This window comes from Zophobas morio, unplaced genomic scaffold (assembly GCF_036711695.1).
Source record: "Zophobas morio isolate AGI-343-1 ecotype UQ-CSIRO unplaced genomic scaffold, CSIRO_AGI_Zmor_V1 ptg000011l, whole genome shotgun sequence".
Classification (NCBI taxonomy): domain Eukaryota; kingdom Metazoa; phylum Arthropoda; class Insecta; order Coleoptera; family Tenebrionidae; genus Zophobas; species Zophobas morio.
In genome coordinates, this window is record NW_026972116.1 from 7,306,223 (window position 1) to 7,323,155 (window position 16,933).

The 16,933-nt window shown below is 36.5% G+C and overlaps 1 protein-coding gene across 2 annotated transcripts; it reads left to right on the forward strand.

Moving 5' to 3' along the window:
• Positions 1–9,883: 9,883 nt before the first annotated feature.
• On the forward strand, positions 9,884–11,412 carry LOC135127436 (solute carrier family 22 member 3-like). 2 transcript variants are annotated; one of them, XM_064053876.1, is made up of 5 exons: positions 9,884–10,384; positions 10,432–10,690; positions 10,744–10,912; positions 10,964–11,119; positions 11,165–11,412. In XM_064053876.1, the coding sequence occupies exons 1-5, from the start codon at positions 10,082–10,084 to the stop codon at positions 11,214–11,216; spliced, it is 939 nt and encodes a 312-aa protein (XP_063909946.1). In that variant the 5' UTR covers positions 9,884–10,081; the 3' UTR covers positions 11,217–11,412. The 2 variants fall into 2 exon arrangements, with proteins under 2 accessions (XP_063909946.1, XP_063909947.1); XM_064053877.1 differs by having other exon boundaries at positions 10,964–11,105; positions 11,152–11,257.
• The last annotated feature ends 5,521 nt before the right edge of the window (positions 11,413–16,933 follow it).

Sequence of the window (16,933 nt, forward strand, 5' to 3'; positions counted from 1 at the left end):
TGCGTCGTGGTTGACATATGACGTCCTTAAGTGTAAAGTTGATAATGCAGAAAATTGTATTTACATTTGACTATGTAATTATCTAGCTACTAGATGTCAGGCTCTGTCATAAATCTCAAGGTTGGTAGAACTGAAGGAACTGCATTTGATTTAAATAAAATTGCTTCGACTCAAATGATGGGATCAACGCCTGAAATCTACAATGAGTGGATAGAATTTGTTAATTTAATTTATGATTGTAATCCCAAGCACAAGTTTTTAGCTTTTCAAAAGCTCGATAAAATGGCGAACTATTTAGCATTTATATGATTTAAATTCAGTATTATTTATAAGCTGCTTTTTTACAAGGTGTGAAAATCGCTTTAAAAAAAGCCAAAATAGACCCTAAAATAAGCGAACAAAAAAGCGGGAGATTTAGGCCTGAAAAAAATTTTTAAGCAACATCTAGATTTCTTTGAGATCTATATTTATTTTATTATTTTACATAATCAGCGATCCTAATCTTCGTTAAAATTTATATAACAAGTGGGATATTTTTTTAAATTTTCTGCAGAAAGAATTGTCCTTTTGTCTGTTAGGACGTTTTTATACTGTTCGGGTTTCGGTTTTACTTACCAACCGCAACCCTTGTCAACAAGCGTCCCCAACTTTCTCTTCTACCTGCAATGTATCGTTTCCGATTTTAACAACTTTGTACATAGACTTCGAACCGTCAACAACAAGTAAATACAGTGTTACACAGCACATGTTTGTGTTTCATTTATATCAATCTTTTTCGGTACGTATGTATGAATAACAATCATACATCCAACATTGGTCCTTCGAGTCGAATCTCTCCACATGTGTGATCCAGTGCTGTTAATTCAACAATAAAACGCGGTGGTGCCATTTTTCGACGCCTGTATCGGGAGACGTGATCTACCGGCCATCGGAGTTCCCTACCGGACAGGAGAGCAGCGAATCCAGCCCATCCAGTCGTTTCATCCAAGGTTCCAAGTGACCTTATCACGTTTTTGGTAATTTTCGACGCCTGTATCGGGAGACGTGACCTACCGGCCATCGGAGTTCCCTACCGAGCAGGAGAGCAGCGAATTCAGCCCATCCAGTCAATTCACCCAGGCTCCAGGTGATCTTATTACGGTTTTGGCAATTTTCGACGCCTGCATCGGGAGACGGGATCCAGCCATTGGAAATTCCCAACCGGACAGGAGAGCAGCGAATCAGTCTAGCCGTCCCAGGTGCCAGAGGGCCTTATTGCGGTGAGTGGGTTCCAACTATTCCTTTTCTTTATCTATTTCCGGTCAAGCACGCATTCGACCGTAATTGCACGTCATTTTATTTAAATTTCATTGGCAAGTACCATTTACCTTGCCCGAACTGTACCAGTTTTACGTATTTCAACTAAGCGGTTTTTCAAATGGTTATGACGCGTTCGCAAACTTTCGATGCTCCACACATGGCAGGCGCGGAAGGTGACGACAATGCCGAAACATTTTCGGACTCAAATCCTACACCAGAGGATGCAGGAAATTTACAAATTTTATTCTTAAAAAGAGATCGCATTCACGACGAAATATCGCGTTTCAAGTTGTGGTTTGAAACAAACAATCTAAGTACATCCGCTTCTCGACTAAGAGTAAGATTGCGCGATTTTGTACGTATTAAGGCTCAGTTTGACAAAATCCATTCTCAGATTGAAGCTCTTGATGACGCCACCCCCGATTTAGAACAAGCTACCACAAGACTTTATTTTGAAAACGCGTATTACGATTTATGTGCAGATGTCGAAGATGCTATTGAACAAAAACGCGTTAACACATCTTCACCTGCACCGCAAGGTAACGCACCTACGAGCACACCGTCACCATCGGTGCAGTCGCTCCCGATTGTTATTAAACCGTTTAGCGGAATTTATACTGAATGGCTACCTTTTTATAATACACTTAAAACACAAAAGGTGTCTACATTTACAGCGGCAGTAAATCGCAATAGTACACAATCCACTTGTTATTTTTGTAAAAAATCTCATTTAATTTTCAACTGTGTTACCTTTTTAAAACTCAGTGTTTCGGAAAGAAGGTGTCAGGTAGATAGGTTGAAATTATGTCAAAATTGTCTCAAACCATCGCATACGTCCGATAGCTGTAAATCTATGGCATGTAAATTATGCCAATTGAAACATAATACACTTTTACATAGTGACCAACCCTCCCATTCAAACGATGATAAGTCGCTCACAGCTCCTGAAACACAACATGAGAACTATTTTATTAACAATGCCACTCAATTATCCAACGGACGATTTCAAGTCAGATTAACATTTAGCAAGTGTTTCCCAATCTTGAGGGATTCGAAAGAAATCGCGCTTCAACGATTGTACTCATCGGAACTTAAGTTCGCAAAAAATATTATGTTAGAAATCAACTATCATAATTTTATAAAAGAAGACATTAATTTAGATCATATGCTTTTACTAGGTTCATTTACAGAGCAAAAAATCGAAAGTAAACCCCATCATTTTTTGCCTCATCATGCGGTTTCCAAAACTGACGGGGTCACTGAAAAGATTTGCGTAGTGTTTGATGGGTCAGTTAAACCATCAGTCGGAAAAAGCATAAATGCTTGTCTCAGTACAGGGTCAAAAGTACAAAACGACATTTCCGATGCAATAATTCGATCTAGGACGCATGAGGTCGCTTTTACTGCGGACATTTGTAACATGTATCATCAAATTTTAATTCATCTCGAAGACAGACGATACGAAAAAACTTTGTGGTGGGATGATCCCGTGCTTTACCAAGCACGTGTCACTTTAGCCAAACGGGCTTCAAATACAAATTTGCTGAATGATTTGACAACTAACCACATCAATTTTCATTTCATTCCGCCTTCCGCGCCACATATGGGGACTATCGGGGAAGCAATGGTCAAATCTACGAAAAGTCAGTTGAAGTGCGTTACTGGTATATTTTTATATAATTTGCAAGAAATGCAGACGTTGCAAATACAAGTCGAAACGTGTTTGAATTCGTACCCGTTAACCGCCATGTCCAAAGATCCAAATGACCTGACTCCTTTAATTCCCGGTCACTTCCTCGTTGGAACCCCTCTAACTGTTATTCCAGCGGATAACGTCACCACGGTCTCAACGAACCGGCTCTCCAGGTGGCAACAATTCAGCCGCACTCAGCAGCAATTTTGGAAACGGTGGACAGCAGAACATATGGGTCAACTTCATCATCGCCCAAAATGGACCAAGGCCAGCCGCAACAGCATAAGGTGGACGATTTGGTGGTCGTTAAGGAATACCACACACCTCCGCTTATATGGACCACTGGGACGCGTTATTACTGTTCATCCCGGTCTACATGGCCCCATTCGCGTAGTGACAGCGAGAACCGCGCATGATGTGATTAACCTGCAAGTGACTAAGCTGTGTGTGCTTCCGACATAAACAAATGTGCAGTGTCTAAATTTACCCCTTTTTTTCTATGTGTTCTGTACTCTATTTCATTGTCAATGTATGCACCTGTCATGTAGACACATATTATGTATTTCATATTTGCAATTGTTATACTTTGTCATGTTGAAAGTTAGTTCTTTCAAGGCGCCGGACCATGTTCGGGTTTCGGTTTTACTTACCAACCGCAACCCTTGTCAACAAGCGTCCCCAACTTTCTCTTCTACCTGCAATGTATCGTTTCCGATTTTAACAACTTTGTACATAGACTTCGAACCGTCAACAACAAGTAAATACAGTGTTACACAGCACATGTTTGTGTTTCATTTATATCAATCTTTTTCGGTACGTATGTATGAATAACAATCATACATCCAACATATACCTAAAGAAGAATCTCTCAACATCACATAATGTTAAGGGAAAATATTTAAAAGAATAAATTTCAGTGGGGTTTTATTTTTAAATCTTTTTCTATAGTTTCGCCTTGTAATACCACAGTATATGTAATATTTTGCTGACAAATTTAAGCTCTTGGTACCCGGTATTTTTTTGTAAAAATCTTACAGTTTTGTAAATGCTACTTCTCCTACTGTCCCTGGGATATCTTCCAGTCGTTTATACAATAGCTACACTATACCTATCCACAGACTGACTTAAGGTCACCCCAGTGGTCTCTAATCTAGTTATTATTGTTTTTAAGATAAAAACCTATTTAAAATCATGTTTGAGATGATTTTGTGGGAAGTAGTATTGAGCATTGGTGATGCATTTCGACAGTGTGGAGTCAAATTACAAAATAACATAAATGTTTCATTTAATTTAGAATTACACAACAAAATCATGAATAGCAATAAATGAACCTTTTGTATACTGTCAAAATGATCGCAATAATATATTGCCGCTTCAATCCAGGAACCCCATCTTGTTATAACAGGTTCTGGAGACAATGAACAATCAGGTAAGGCTTCCCGGAAGGCGTGGATCGTCAAATGAACTTTACGAAATACTTTATCTACAGTGGAAATTAAACATTGACATCTTCATCTTGATTCCGGAAAACTTCAGCAACTAAATTTAAGACGTGAGCCAAAGTTGTTACATGAACTAAGTTGCGACAAAATATATATTTCCAAATGTCTGCCACATTTAACCATGTATGCAGCGCCGTCCGTTAGTAGCAATTTTAATTCTTCGTATTTGATTCCTGTTGGCCATAATATACCTATATTATGTTATGTATTATTACATACATACATATTTGAATTAACATTACCATCTCAGAAATTGGGTCACACACCAAATTTAATTTCGACTTACATCAGATTATATGTACTTACCTTACGACATAGCGAAGTTGCAAATATGCCCTAATTGTGCAATAATATTAATATAACTTTGCAACTGTCCATTGGTAAATATAATCAATCTGATTGACGTTATTTAGATGCAATTTGAACACTAATGCAAGTCGAAGTTAATTTAAATCGATCACACAAAAATGGATTCTTTTCTAAAAATTAATAGAATTGCCTAACGACTTAATGAAACCTGCCACTGTTAGATTATAGTTTTTTCCAATATTTTCGATGCCAGTAAACGTGGTGTACCAGCTGTCTCTACAGATAATTTTCCCCCTAGAATGTTTGCAACGTATTGCCCATTAGAATTTGTAGTTTCTACTGCTATCCAAATATCGTGAACCCCACTATCTGTCACCTATAAAAGTACAACGTAAAATAACTGAATAGAAAAAATTAGGATGTTCCAATCTTATGTTGCTACGCAATCACACAATACCTACGAGTCATCGTAAGTTAGGGACAAGTATACTAAACTCAGTTGACATACACCTTGTAAAACATTTATGACTTAAGCGGCTTAAGCCAAACCACCCTTATAAGTCAAAATGGCCATTGTAAGCTTTATGGACCCGAACCGCAAAGATTATTACCGTCTATTGTTGCCATCATTTTACTAGGTAGGGTGAACTGAGTTAAGTTATACAATAACCAGTTTGACTTATAGGTTATAAGGGTGCTTTGGCTTAAGTTGCTTAAATCATAAAAGTTTACAGGGTGTATATCAAGTGAGTTTAGTATAATTCTTAAAGTTGATTCCCCAGGAATATTATTTTTGCAGTTTTTCTCCAAAAATAAGCGCAATGTTTTGTTGTTAAGTTTTTTCAACTACTTCAACAACTAGTTTAGACTTATAATTTTCCTCACAGGCTTTACAGAACAATTCGCCGTTTTCTATTTGAAAAACGTCTTGTTTTTCGTCTTATTAACTTGTTGTTTAAAAACGATTTGATTTTTGGCATTTTTTAAAATGGCACAATATATGTATTATACTAGGTCGAATCTCCGAAAATGCTTAAATACGTATTTCCTTATTTGTATTGAAGAGGATTAAAATGTACCAGGTTTCACGCAACGATGTAAATTTTACAGTAGACATATTGGTCATGTACAAATTTTATCACCCCTTTGGGGTTGCATTTCGAGAAATCCCTTCTTAAACGATGCCTCCAGTATAAAATGAACATTCTCTCCAAATTTCAAGTTTCTAGCATTAGCGGTTTGGGCTGGGCGTGGATAGGTCAATCGGGACATTGCCTTTTATATATAAAGATTATGTTGGTAAGGGAAGAAAAATGTTGGTTCGAACCGCACGTTTATCGCTTGCCGGGCGGGTGCCCTTACCACTAGACTACGGAGGAGCTTATCTTTCTTCGCTTACTACTACGTATTATTGTGTCGCCACAATTATAAATGATTTTTAAAACACTTTTACACTTTTGAATTTCACTTTACGAAAACCCAACACGAACTAATTGATACAGGACGAGAACTCGAAAAGAAAGTTGTAAGAACGCTTAGTGTACTTAACACTAGAAAAGCAAGAGACAACTCGTGTCCGGGTCTGTAAATGGGTGTTTTAATTATCTTAAAACCTATCTACGCACTTAATTGTGCAATAAAATTTGTTTTTTGGTGGTTTACGCTTACGCAGAGAAATAGATTTGGGTTTTGAATTGTCGCCATTTTGCTAGCGGAATTCTCCCGACCCTTTTACACAAAACTCTGGTTGGATAATCTTTCTTTCTAGTACCAGAAATATTAAATGTGACCTTCGCGAGAAACATGTGATTAGGGGTAGGTATATAAATTTAGAATTTAGAACAAAATAGGCAGAAAAAAATAACCCGAAAAAACGCAAAAAAAGGCACTAATTATCAAAAATAGGCAAGTAGGCAAAAACAAATAGGACCCAAATAAAAGGATTTTCTCAGATACACATTTAGATACAACTTTCATGCATTTGCCTACAACCAAAAAGTGAAAAGGCATTTGCCCTAAAATCCGCTCTTTATAAAATCAAAAAGGCTATCAAAATATTTAGTACAAGTGAAATGTGTGCAATAAAAAAAGTGGGGAATAGCTCACAATAAGATTTATTGAACGGTACAAAGTTCATGGTTGTAAATGGTAGCAATCTCTAGAAAAAAAACATTTGAAATTAAATATAAAATGTTATACACGCTACTGGTAATGTTTCTTGGCCTAAATACTATTCAAAGAATGGCGCAAAATGACCAGGATTAAGAACCAAAAAAGCGGCGTACTGATAAGCAACGTGCAAAAACACGATAAGGGCCAATCATGGATCAGTTGGTTGTCGTCATGTGTTCGGTTCACGTCTTTGACATGGTGAATTTTTCCAATTCAGAGCGTGTCGACATGGAATCGTCAGTTGTATTTTCACGGTAGAATGCCGTGTTGGATTTTTAATTTTGACAAATACTATAGTATCATGCATTAAGTTATTGGTAACTCTTTCGAGAAGGCGTGATTTGTGTCGATATAATAGGATTTCTGACCTATTATTTGGTATGATAAAACGTTAAACAAAATTTGGTTAATCCATCAATGAGATGACGTCGTCTCCAAAATATATTTAAATTTTATAAAATAAGATGCTCCTGCACTTGTGTTTTATGAACCCATGTTGAATTTTTACCCTAAGCATGCAGATTTAAAAAACAAATTAAAATGGTATAACAAGATTTACAATTTAATTTTGATACTGCAAAACCGAATGCTCTGAAATTCTGCAAACGTTTTAAGCTTATCGTAAGCATGGCAAATCTTTAATCAAAATTTATCTTTTTCTCCTTATCTAAAATATGCAAAATATTTATAATTGTGGTTTATGTCACTGAAAACAGTGTCGTAGAGCAGGGAATTTTATTTCAACACATTTTATTATAACACCAGCTAAATCGATGACGCTTAGGAGACGTTTTGATACTGCTAACACCACATTCTGAACATATTCTAACGGGATTACATGCCAAGTATCTGAAATGCTTTGTATCAGTTCTTTGCGGTGATTTGGCAAAATCCAAATTGTTAACTGTGGCATTTTCCAAAAAGACGTACAACAATGTTTTATCAAACACTGACAGCAGCATTGTTAAAATCTAACTTGGCTTGCACGCATTTTTAAATTTTCAAATAATGCACCAAAATGCAGTGTGGTACTTTTCAATAGCCGCGACTGTATTCAAAAAAATTAACGGCAATTTATTTCATTGATCAAATAAAGAACGACTCACTCCGTTTCCCCGAAAATTTGAGTATAGTGCTGTTATTGATATTACACTTCATCTATTCAAATTGACATATATGTCCTTGCTAAAATGTTAGGGAAAAACTCACTTGAGACAAACGCATAGCATGCTTTTTTACCTGCACTTTAACAGTCTACACAGATCTTTATTTTAACTTATATGTAGGAGTTATTATACTGTTACGTTGGTCGGGTGATTAAAATCGGGGTGGGTAAAACTCAACAATTTATTTCTTACTAACCCAAATTTGCACGACTATTACAGCGATTATGTATAAAATAATTCTGGCGCAACTTCTCTTGACTCAACTGACTGAATAATAATCGTTCCCGACGGTGGCCTCTATTTAAACCTATTGGTGCCGCTCGAAGGTTCGAGAACGCCGTTTCGAGGGTTTTCTGGGTCCGTCGCGACATCCGCTTTCAGGTTTTCCTTTACAGAACGCCGCGCCGTTCGGCCGATGAGTTATACTTACTACATACTAGAAGAAACACATAGATACCAGAAGACCTATAGGCGTCGTACCAGCGATATCTTCGACGTTGTGTTAAGGCGTTTCATTGATGTAAACTCGGGTTTGCTAGTGCCCCAACAAAAAAAATTATTCGGCGCCAAATCGAGGGATCTCAACGGCCCCAGTTGCCGCTCTACATATCCAACGATTTAGAAGTTGCACTTAAATAATGTCTTTCCAAAATGTGCATCATGGACCGGACAACCATCTTTTTGAAACCAAATGTTATCAATTTCCAAATCATTACTAGCTGGTATTACTACACTTTCTTACAGCAGATTTAAATGATGATTGCCATTTAATCGGAATAAAATATGGTCCAATGATATAGTGACCCAGGCACATACATATACACTACCATGATGTGGATGTTACTTGGCAAGAATAAAATGTTGATTTTCTGTCCTACAGTGACGGTAGTTTTGTGAGTTTATTTTACCATTTAAAGAAAAAGGTCATTCTTCGCTAAATAAAATTTTGGAAATAAAATGTCTGTTATTATTTGCTATCTCCACGATATTTAGTTTTGTGAAACAACATTTTCCTTTCTTTATTTTTGTCAAAAATTTGTTGGTGTCTTGCATATTTATAAACATACGATTTAAATTTTAGGCGTTGTTTTTTTTAAATTTTGTCAACCGAAATAAAACATCCCCAAATTTAGTCCTATTTTCTCAAACCTCAGCCATACTAAGACGAACAGTTTCAGTTTCTTCTGCACTAGCACCAGGATTATTCATTCCGTTTTAGCACTTGCAGAATTTGTTTGCCATACCTTGTATTTCAAACCGTTGTAGGACTCTTTCGATTGTCAATGATCCTGGAATTTTTCGATTCAGGTAAAGTGCTGCAAAAGTTGCTATAATTTCCCGGCGTAGTCCATTTTACCCAGTTAACTTCTTCCTCTATATATATATTAAACAAAAGGTGCAAAATTCAGTAATTAGTGATAAATTATGCTGTCAATGAATTGTAACATTTCATGGCTGTTACTATTTTATCACAAAATGTGAATTCTTTTTTTCATTTCATTTCATTGCCATAAGGTGAAACAAGGAACAAGTCAAGAAGTTTTTAGATACAGTTTTTTATTCCCTGCAATGTTTGTTAATGTTTTGCTCTAAAATAATTAGTAAGGCCAATACTTCTAAATTTATGTTTTTACGTGTAAAATCCCTATATTAAAAAAAAAGTTCTAAATACATCAGTATGTCCGTGTCATTTTTGGAAAATTAAAATTGTGATACTGCTTGACTGCTCATGACGTTGGAAATTTTAAATTCAAAACAAATTGTGTTGATAAGTCTAGTGAATTATGGGATCAAAACGAATTAAAACTTATAAGGCCTATGGTATATGGCGTATATGTCTGTCAGTGTCATTGAAACATCGGACCGCGTTTAAATCAAATTACGCATTACAAAATAGCACTGTTTTGCCGTGTTGCTGGCATGTATTTTAAACCCTAGTGATGAGTGGAATGAAATTTTATCGGCCTGGCGTAGAAGTATCGTCGACTTCACCACCAGAAGAACTTTTAACCAGTCTTGCTGGAAGTTGTGGCCGTTGGCAAATAGCAGTGGTTGTCTTTTGCATGGTCTCAAACTTTCTAAATGGTTTAGATATAGCCGCAGTTTCCGGCGCTGTACCACTACATCCACATTTCATATGTGCTGACGGTAACGGAAGTCAATGCGTAAACGCAAACGGAACTACTTGCAAAAATTTCACTTTTTTTAATGAGGATACTAATTTAATTACATTCACTGAAAAGGTAATAAACTGGAATTATAGTACATGTTTATTAACATTTTATTGCAGTTGAGTCTGGTTTGTGATCGATGGGTATATGCAACCTGGATAAAAAATTGTTATCGGTTAGGTTTGGTAATAGGCTCTTTGTTGACTGGTAGTTGTGCCGATAGATTTGGAATGAAAGTTACATTAGGAGTGTTCATGTCATTGCACTGTTTCACGGGACTGTTGGTAATTAGCATAACGAATCAGGAAATTTTGATGTTTTTTATCTTCTTCAACGGTGTATTTTCTGTCACCATTTTTTCTTTACCGCTAATAATAGGTAAAAATCGATATACAACAGATTTTGCACATGTTAAAAAGGTTTTTTTACAGTGTGTGATACAGTTGGAAATAAATGGCGAACGCTTGCGTTGGGTACTGTTTTTTTGCACAGATCTATGGGAATAATTATTTTTCAATTTATACAAAACGTTTTTGGGAGTGTAGAAGGGGCATTAGCAGGAGTTTCTGTTCTGCCTCTGATTGTTTTAATTCCTTTATTGTATAGATTTTTTTCTTTTTCTTAAAATCTGCATTAAGAAACTGATTATAGATATTATAAAGAATCTCCTAACTACATGGCCATTAAGGCAGAATATTCTAAAGGCGAAAAAACACTTGGTGAAATTGCACATTTTAACAGAAATCCTATATCAGCCAGCATCAAAGTCCGACCAGTACGGACATTAATTATTGTACATATTTCCAGGTAATTGTTTGCTTTATTACCATATCTTTTAGTATTTTATTTCAGAGTAGTCAAATGCTATGTAAGACCACCTTTTTCAACATTTGGAAACCCGTAAGACCTAGATATGCATATTTAGCTCTACTGTATATTTCTTATTGCATGGGATTGTGGAATTGTATTTTAGAGCACTACATTCATACCGATATCTACGTTTATTTACACGCAATGTGCTGTGTACTAGGATGTGTTTTAAGTATAGCTCTGATGCATTTTGTTCGCCACAAAATAATAATTGGTATTTCTGAAATCTTAAAATGTATATTTGTTTGTGGAGCATTCGTGCCTGACCTTTATTGGGGTGAAAATGTAAAAATATCTTTCGTTGTCTGAGAATTTGTTTGCCAGATAGAAACAGACCGTGTCCGAGACATTTTCGCCTCTGCTATTCGATTGGGCTTGGGCGCACGTCTCGCTCGCCCACTACTGAAAGGGACATGATTTTTTACGGCTCGAAATGTAAACAGATTTGTTTTTTTCGACAGAACTTGCCTCGCCCCTGAAACAGATCCTGCTTCTTTTAACCTCTAAAAAGTAAAAACCAATCGTGTAAATAACATTCCCTGTGCAGCCCCTGCCGCGGGGATCCAAACTGCAAGCTACTGCTCATTTAAATCGAAAACTCGGAGGGAGGCAGGTCAGTGACGGTCCGGAGTTTCGCCCATATCGCGTGGGACTGGCGTACCTCGGTGCCAAGCCCTGGCCCACGACTAGTGCTACTAAAAACAAACACGTCTGGCCGACCTAGGCTGTGAGATCACCTTCACCGGGGGTGGCGCCTTGGGTCGGGTGCGGCGGTGTTCGGCCGCCAGCTCCCTCTTCGGGGACCACCCGCGAAAACAAAAACTAACACTCCGGAATTTTTAACAATAATCGGGTTTTTATTTCCTGCCGGTTAAAATAACCTTATGGCTAGTTTAAAATGAAATTACAATTGAATTAAAAAAAAAGAACAAAATATCCGCCACGATCGTTTCGGGCTCTTGGCCGCCGGCTTCCTTCTGGACGGGCTCTTGGTCCTGAGGGTGGCGACCGTGGAACGGGAAATCGCGCGGGGGGAAATTTTGATTGATTTTGTTGAATAGAGGAGTGGACTAATTAATACAGCAAAACGGTCCGAAAATGATTTTGGGTGAGGAGCTGTTTGTTATTCTAATAAAAATTATTTGCGGTGTGACATTACTGTAATTTTCGAGTAAATGGGCTGAGTCGTTGTAGATTTGATTAAAAAAAATGTAACGAGGATGAGAATGAGATTTGAACTTCACTAGTGCGGACCTTATTTGAACGCTTAGAAAGCAGAAATTAGTCATCTTCTGGCATCGCAACCCAACAGCTACAATGCGCGCGAGATATCGGTTATACACAACACGCAGTGAATATTGCAGAAACATTTTTGTAAAATAAAGTAATTCTGATTAAAAATAAATATGGATCCGTAAACTACAAGTATATGAGTATTTGATTTTATAAAATTTAGGAAACATTTATTGTTAAAAATTTTAGTGGGGATGATTGGACAACTTTTGGTTAGCGTTCAACCATCTACATGATGTGTCAAATATATATGCAAATTTTGACAACAATCAGTCCGGTAGTTTCGGAGACTACGTGTCATGTAAAAATAGATACAGGCGCCGGACAGACAGACGGACGGACGGAAATGGGAGATTATTTTTTTCGTACTGTAGGGGTCATGAAACGTCGAGAAAACATAAAAGTGGCCATTCGTCCAATGGACTCGATTATTATACAGGGTGACTGCGAAATATGTGCAAATATTTTAACCACGCCATCCCCCACCCTAGTAGAGCCGAAATATAGAAAAAACAAATTAAAAATCGAATGGGGCAAAACCCCCATGAACCATCCTCGATACGAAGGCACTGAGCCACCTTGTAAACAGAGTTGGAAAAACGTTCGAATAAAAACGACCTAAACACTTTCAGTTTCAATTAAAAGTAAAACCGACTTTTTGCTGCTTATCATTCGTTCATTCATTTACTCATTCATCGTTAAAGGTCAGTGTGAAAGTTTTTTGATTCTGACGGATGTTTGGTCCTTGTCATAACGATTTTACATTGTTTATTGGAACAGAAATAAGAGCAACTTAGAATGCTACTACCTTTTTACAAGAAATGTTGAAAATGTTGTCCTTGACTAGCAATACAGGGGTCAAAGCGTCGCAAGAGGTTTGTTGATAGGTAAAAAAACACCGAAGTAGCGACTGCCACTTACACTTGTTGAAGCTCTTCGATAATTTCTGGACACTGTTGATTTCCACAAACGAATTGTTTCATCCAACCAATACACATTTATCGAAAACAGTCTCTTGAAATCGTACTTGTTGACGACTACGTGGAGTCCCATCGGACAAAAAGTGAGTTACACAACGTGGACAATCAGCGGGCTCCAAACCGTGCACTTTGTCAACATGGTATGGATGTGACCGTGTTCTTTTAATGTAGGAGGCACTACAAGCTGCGAAAATCCAATTTCTTCTTTCTGTCCCATCACGACCACGATCGTGAGTTTGAGGTTGAAGGTACCATGATCTCGGAGATGCTGTACCACTGATGCAAATACAAATTACCATATCGACACACTCTGCATTGGAAAACTCTACCATACACCGATTTCAACGACCGCTCGATAATGACTGGCCCTTTTCGTGTTTTTCACGTTGCGATTAAAAAAGTGCCTGATAAAGTTACTTTTTTGGTTCTTACTCCGAGTCCCCTACCCATTCATTGGAGTAATTATGTAGGTCACGAAACATTACCAGCGGCGCGTATAACAATTTACATTTAATTTCAAATAATTTTTTCTAGACACTGCTACCACTTAGGACCGTGAATTTTTGCCAGTGGCATAATCATATTGTGAGCTATTCCCCATTTTTTTTTGCATGTATTTCGCAGTCACCTTGTATTTCCTTAGCTTACGCTCAGTGAACGGAAGTACTTCTGAAACTATAACAACTAAAAAAGTGTTAAATTGCGGTTGTTCAAAGAAAATTAATTTTCATTATCTGTCAGGCTTCTTTCACTAGAGCGCCACATCTATACAGAACAGTAGAAAATGTCTCGGACACTGTCTAGTTTATGCGGCAAAATAGTTCTTAGGTGACGCTTTCCATTTTAGTTTTTTTTTTAACGTTGTACTTTTAGGACGATATATTCCGCATTATACTGTTGTGTGCAACGTTTTTAGACTTTACATCTTTAACGACACTTACCAATATAATCCCTCGAATGTTCCCAACAAAATTAAGAGGGCTTGGTTTTGGACTATGTATGGGTGCATTTCACTTAACCGGTGTCATAGAAATTATTGCACAATTTTATTATCAACCGACGACTTTCACTGTTTCTCTGTTAATTTTGCTTTTAAGCTTCATTCCGGAAGTGGGAGTATGCTTTTGGCTTTGGGATGTTCATAACCGTGAACTCCCAGATTTTTTAGAGGATTGTGTTAATTTTAATAAGTAAGTACTTGCTATGTAGCTAGATTGTTATTTGTATCTCAATAATACCGTACTTTCATGTGACGACTTTCTATTTTTAGGTTCTACAAGCCCACCAGATTTTACGGCATATTGGATAACGCAATTCAACATGAAATCGAAGTTATGGAAGTGGATTTATTAAACTTTTCATCGGCAAGAATCTCTGAGAACAAAAATAACCCCCACAAATAAACATGATGTAATATTCAGAGTTATTTGGTACATAGACTGTATTTGTATATAGTGATATTTATTTGTGAAATTGTTATTCAATATTGTTTTTGGATTTATTCATAATACTTCCTGATTTACTATCGAGCTTTTGACAAAAAAAAATGTTTAAAGTTATTTAGACAGAACTTTTCTCACCCCGGAAATACAGTTGAATGAATACAGCTTCTTCGAAAAATTATAAAATTTAAGTTTGCGAATTTTATTTTCTTTTTTTTGTGATGACACATATAAGTTAAAATAAAGATATGTCGGGAAAAATGATGAAAATACGTAGTAAAATAAAAATAAGGTTTATTTGCTGTAACCAACAAGGAAAAATCGTATGTATACCACTTCGGTGAAAATCACACAGTGTCCCAATCCTGTGTTTTGTATTCATTTCCGACCCAACACAGACAACCCTAGCGGTAATTTCAACCCTGATTCCGCATATCTGTTAAGAGATATGTGTGTAGTGTTAAAGTAAAGATGAAGAAGCGTGCTATGCGCATGTTTCAAGTGAGCTTTTCCGTTACAAAATTTTGTGACAACGTCATCAACATTTTTACAAAGTCCCATATATCAATTTGAGTGTAATGCTACTTACAACACTGTATTCCCAAAATTTCGATAAAATAGTGTGTGCCATTCTTGATTTGATCAACATAGATTCATTCATGAAATTAAAGCTCTTAAATTTACTAGCCTGATTAGAGATAAATGATTAAATATGTGATTGCAAAATAAGAAAATAAAACATAAATATAGTCTTTGCCATTTCTATTGAAACACCACTTGTTAATCGTAAATTTGGCAACGTTCATATTCAGACAATATTCTAACTAAAAGCCGTTGTCAATCAACCGAAAGCTGTCATCAATTGCTAAATTTTAAGGCTGGCGTCTGGTTCGGTTTAGCCCTATACTAAATACATTGAAAACATCGTCGCGGTTTCCGGAGTTGCATTTTAAAAATATGAGATATATCGCTTTAAAAAAATTATATTTCGAATTAACAAACTTCAGTGCAGGGGACCTCCATATTTATATTCATATTTAGTATGCTGTTTTTACAAAAAAAAATGATAAAGTTGAACAACTTTTACATCACATTTTAACCGGCACATTGATGCATTTTTTGACGAAGTGCTGAAGTTTTTTGCATTCTGAGATAGGAGGTCCCCTGGGGAAAAGTGTCAGCTTTCTTTTGATACCATTTATAATATCAAAAAATCCATGACTGAAGTAAATAACTCGCGAAAAGTCTAAATCTATTGAAACGAGAAATCGGCATTAAACGAGCTGTGATGCGGTAGCAGAATGCAGGTTTCGTTAGATTCTGACTTGGATAGAGATTTCAGTATTTTAAAAATGCAATTCCGGAAACTACGACGATGTTTTCAATGTATTTAGTATTGGGCGAAACCGAACCAGACGCCACCCTTAAGCAAAATCAACAGGTGGTGTTTCAATAAAACTGGCAAAGACAATAATACATGCATAAATATGATAAAAGTGCTTCGCAATTGCTTTCGTTTACTTCGATCTAAAATCTACGAAAATAACACATGAATCTTAATCAAATTAAATAGTAATCTAAATGCTTTTTCTGTCCGAAAAATTTATTTACTGTTATTGGCCACCGGTTTTGGGGATGCAATGACCCTTTTTCAAGCCAGTCCTGTCCTAATATGTTGTTCTACATAAACTTTTACATTTAATCTCAAATGATTAATCATATAAAATAACAAATAAAAATTAAAAATGAAAATTTTATCTGGTTAATAAGCAGTTATATAACCGCCTCCCCACCTGACAAATGACAAATAAATTCGTACGACTTTGGAAATTTTATGACATTTAAGCAGTTGAAATTTACACTACATCTGTTAACGCTAACAATTCTTTCCACGCCCGGCGCTATTTATTCATACCAAAGGCATCGAAAGATACCGACAAAAGACGCATAAATTAATCGCTTAATAGGTACGGCTGAAGTTGAGAATACATTAGGGTAGCGAGAGCGAGATAAACTTAAACGTGACTAAGGGTAGA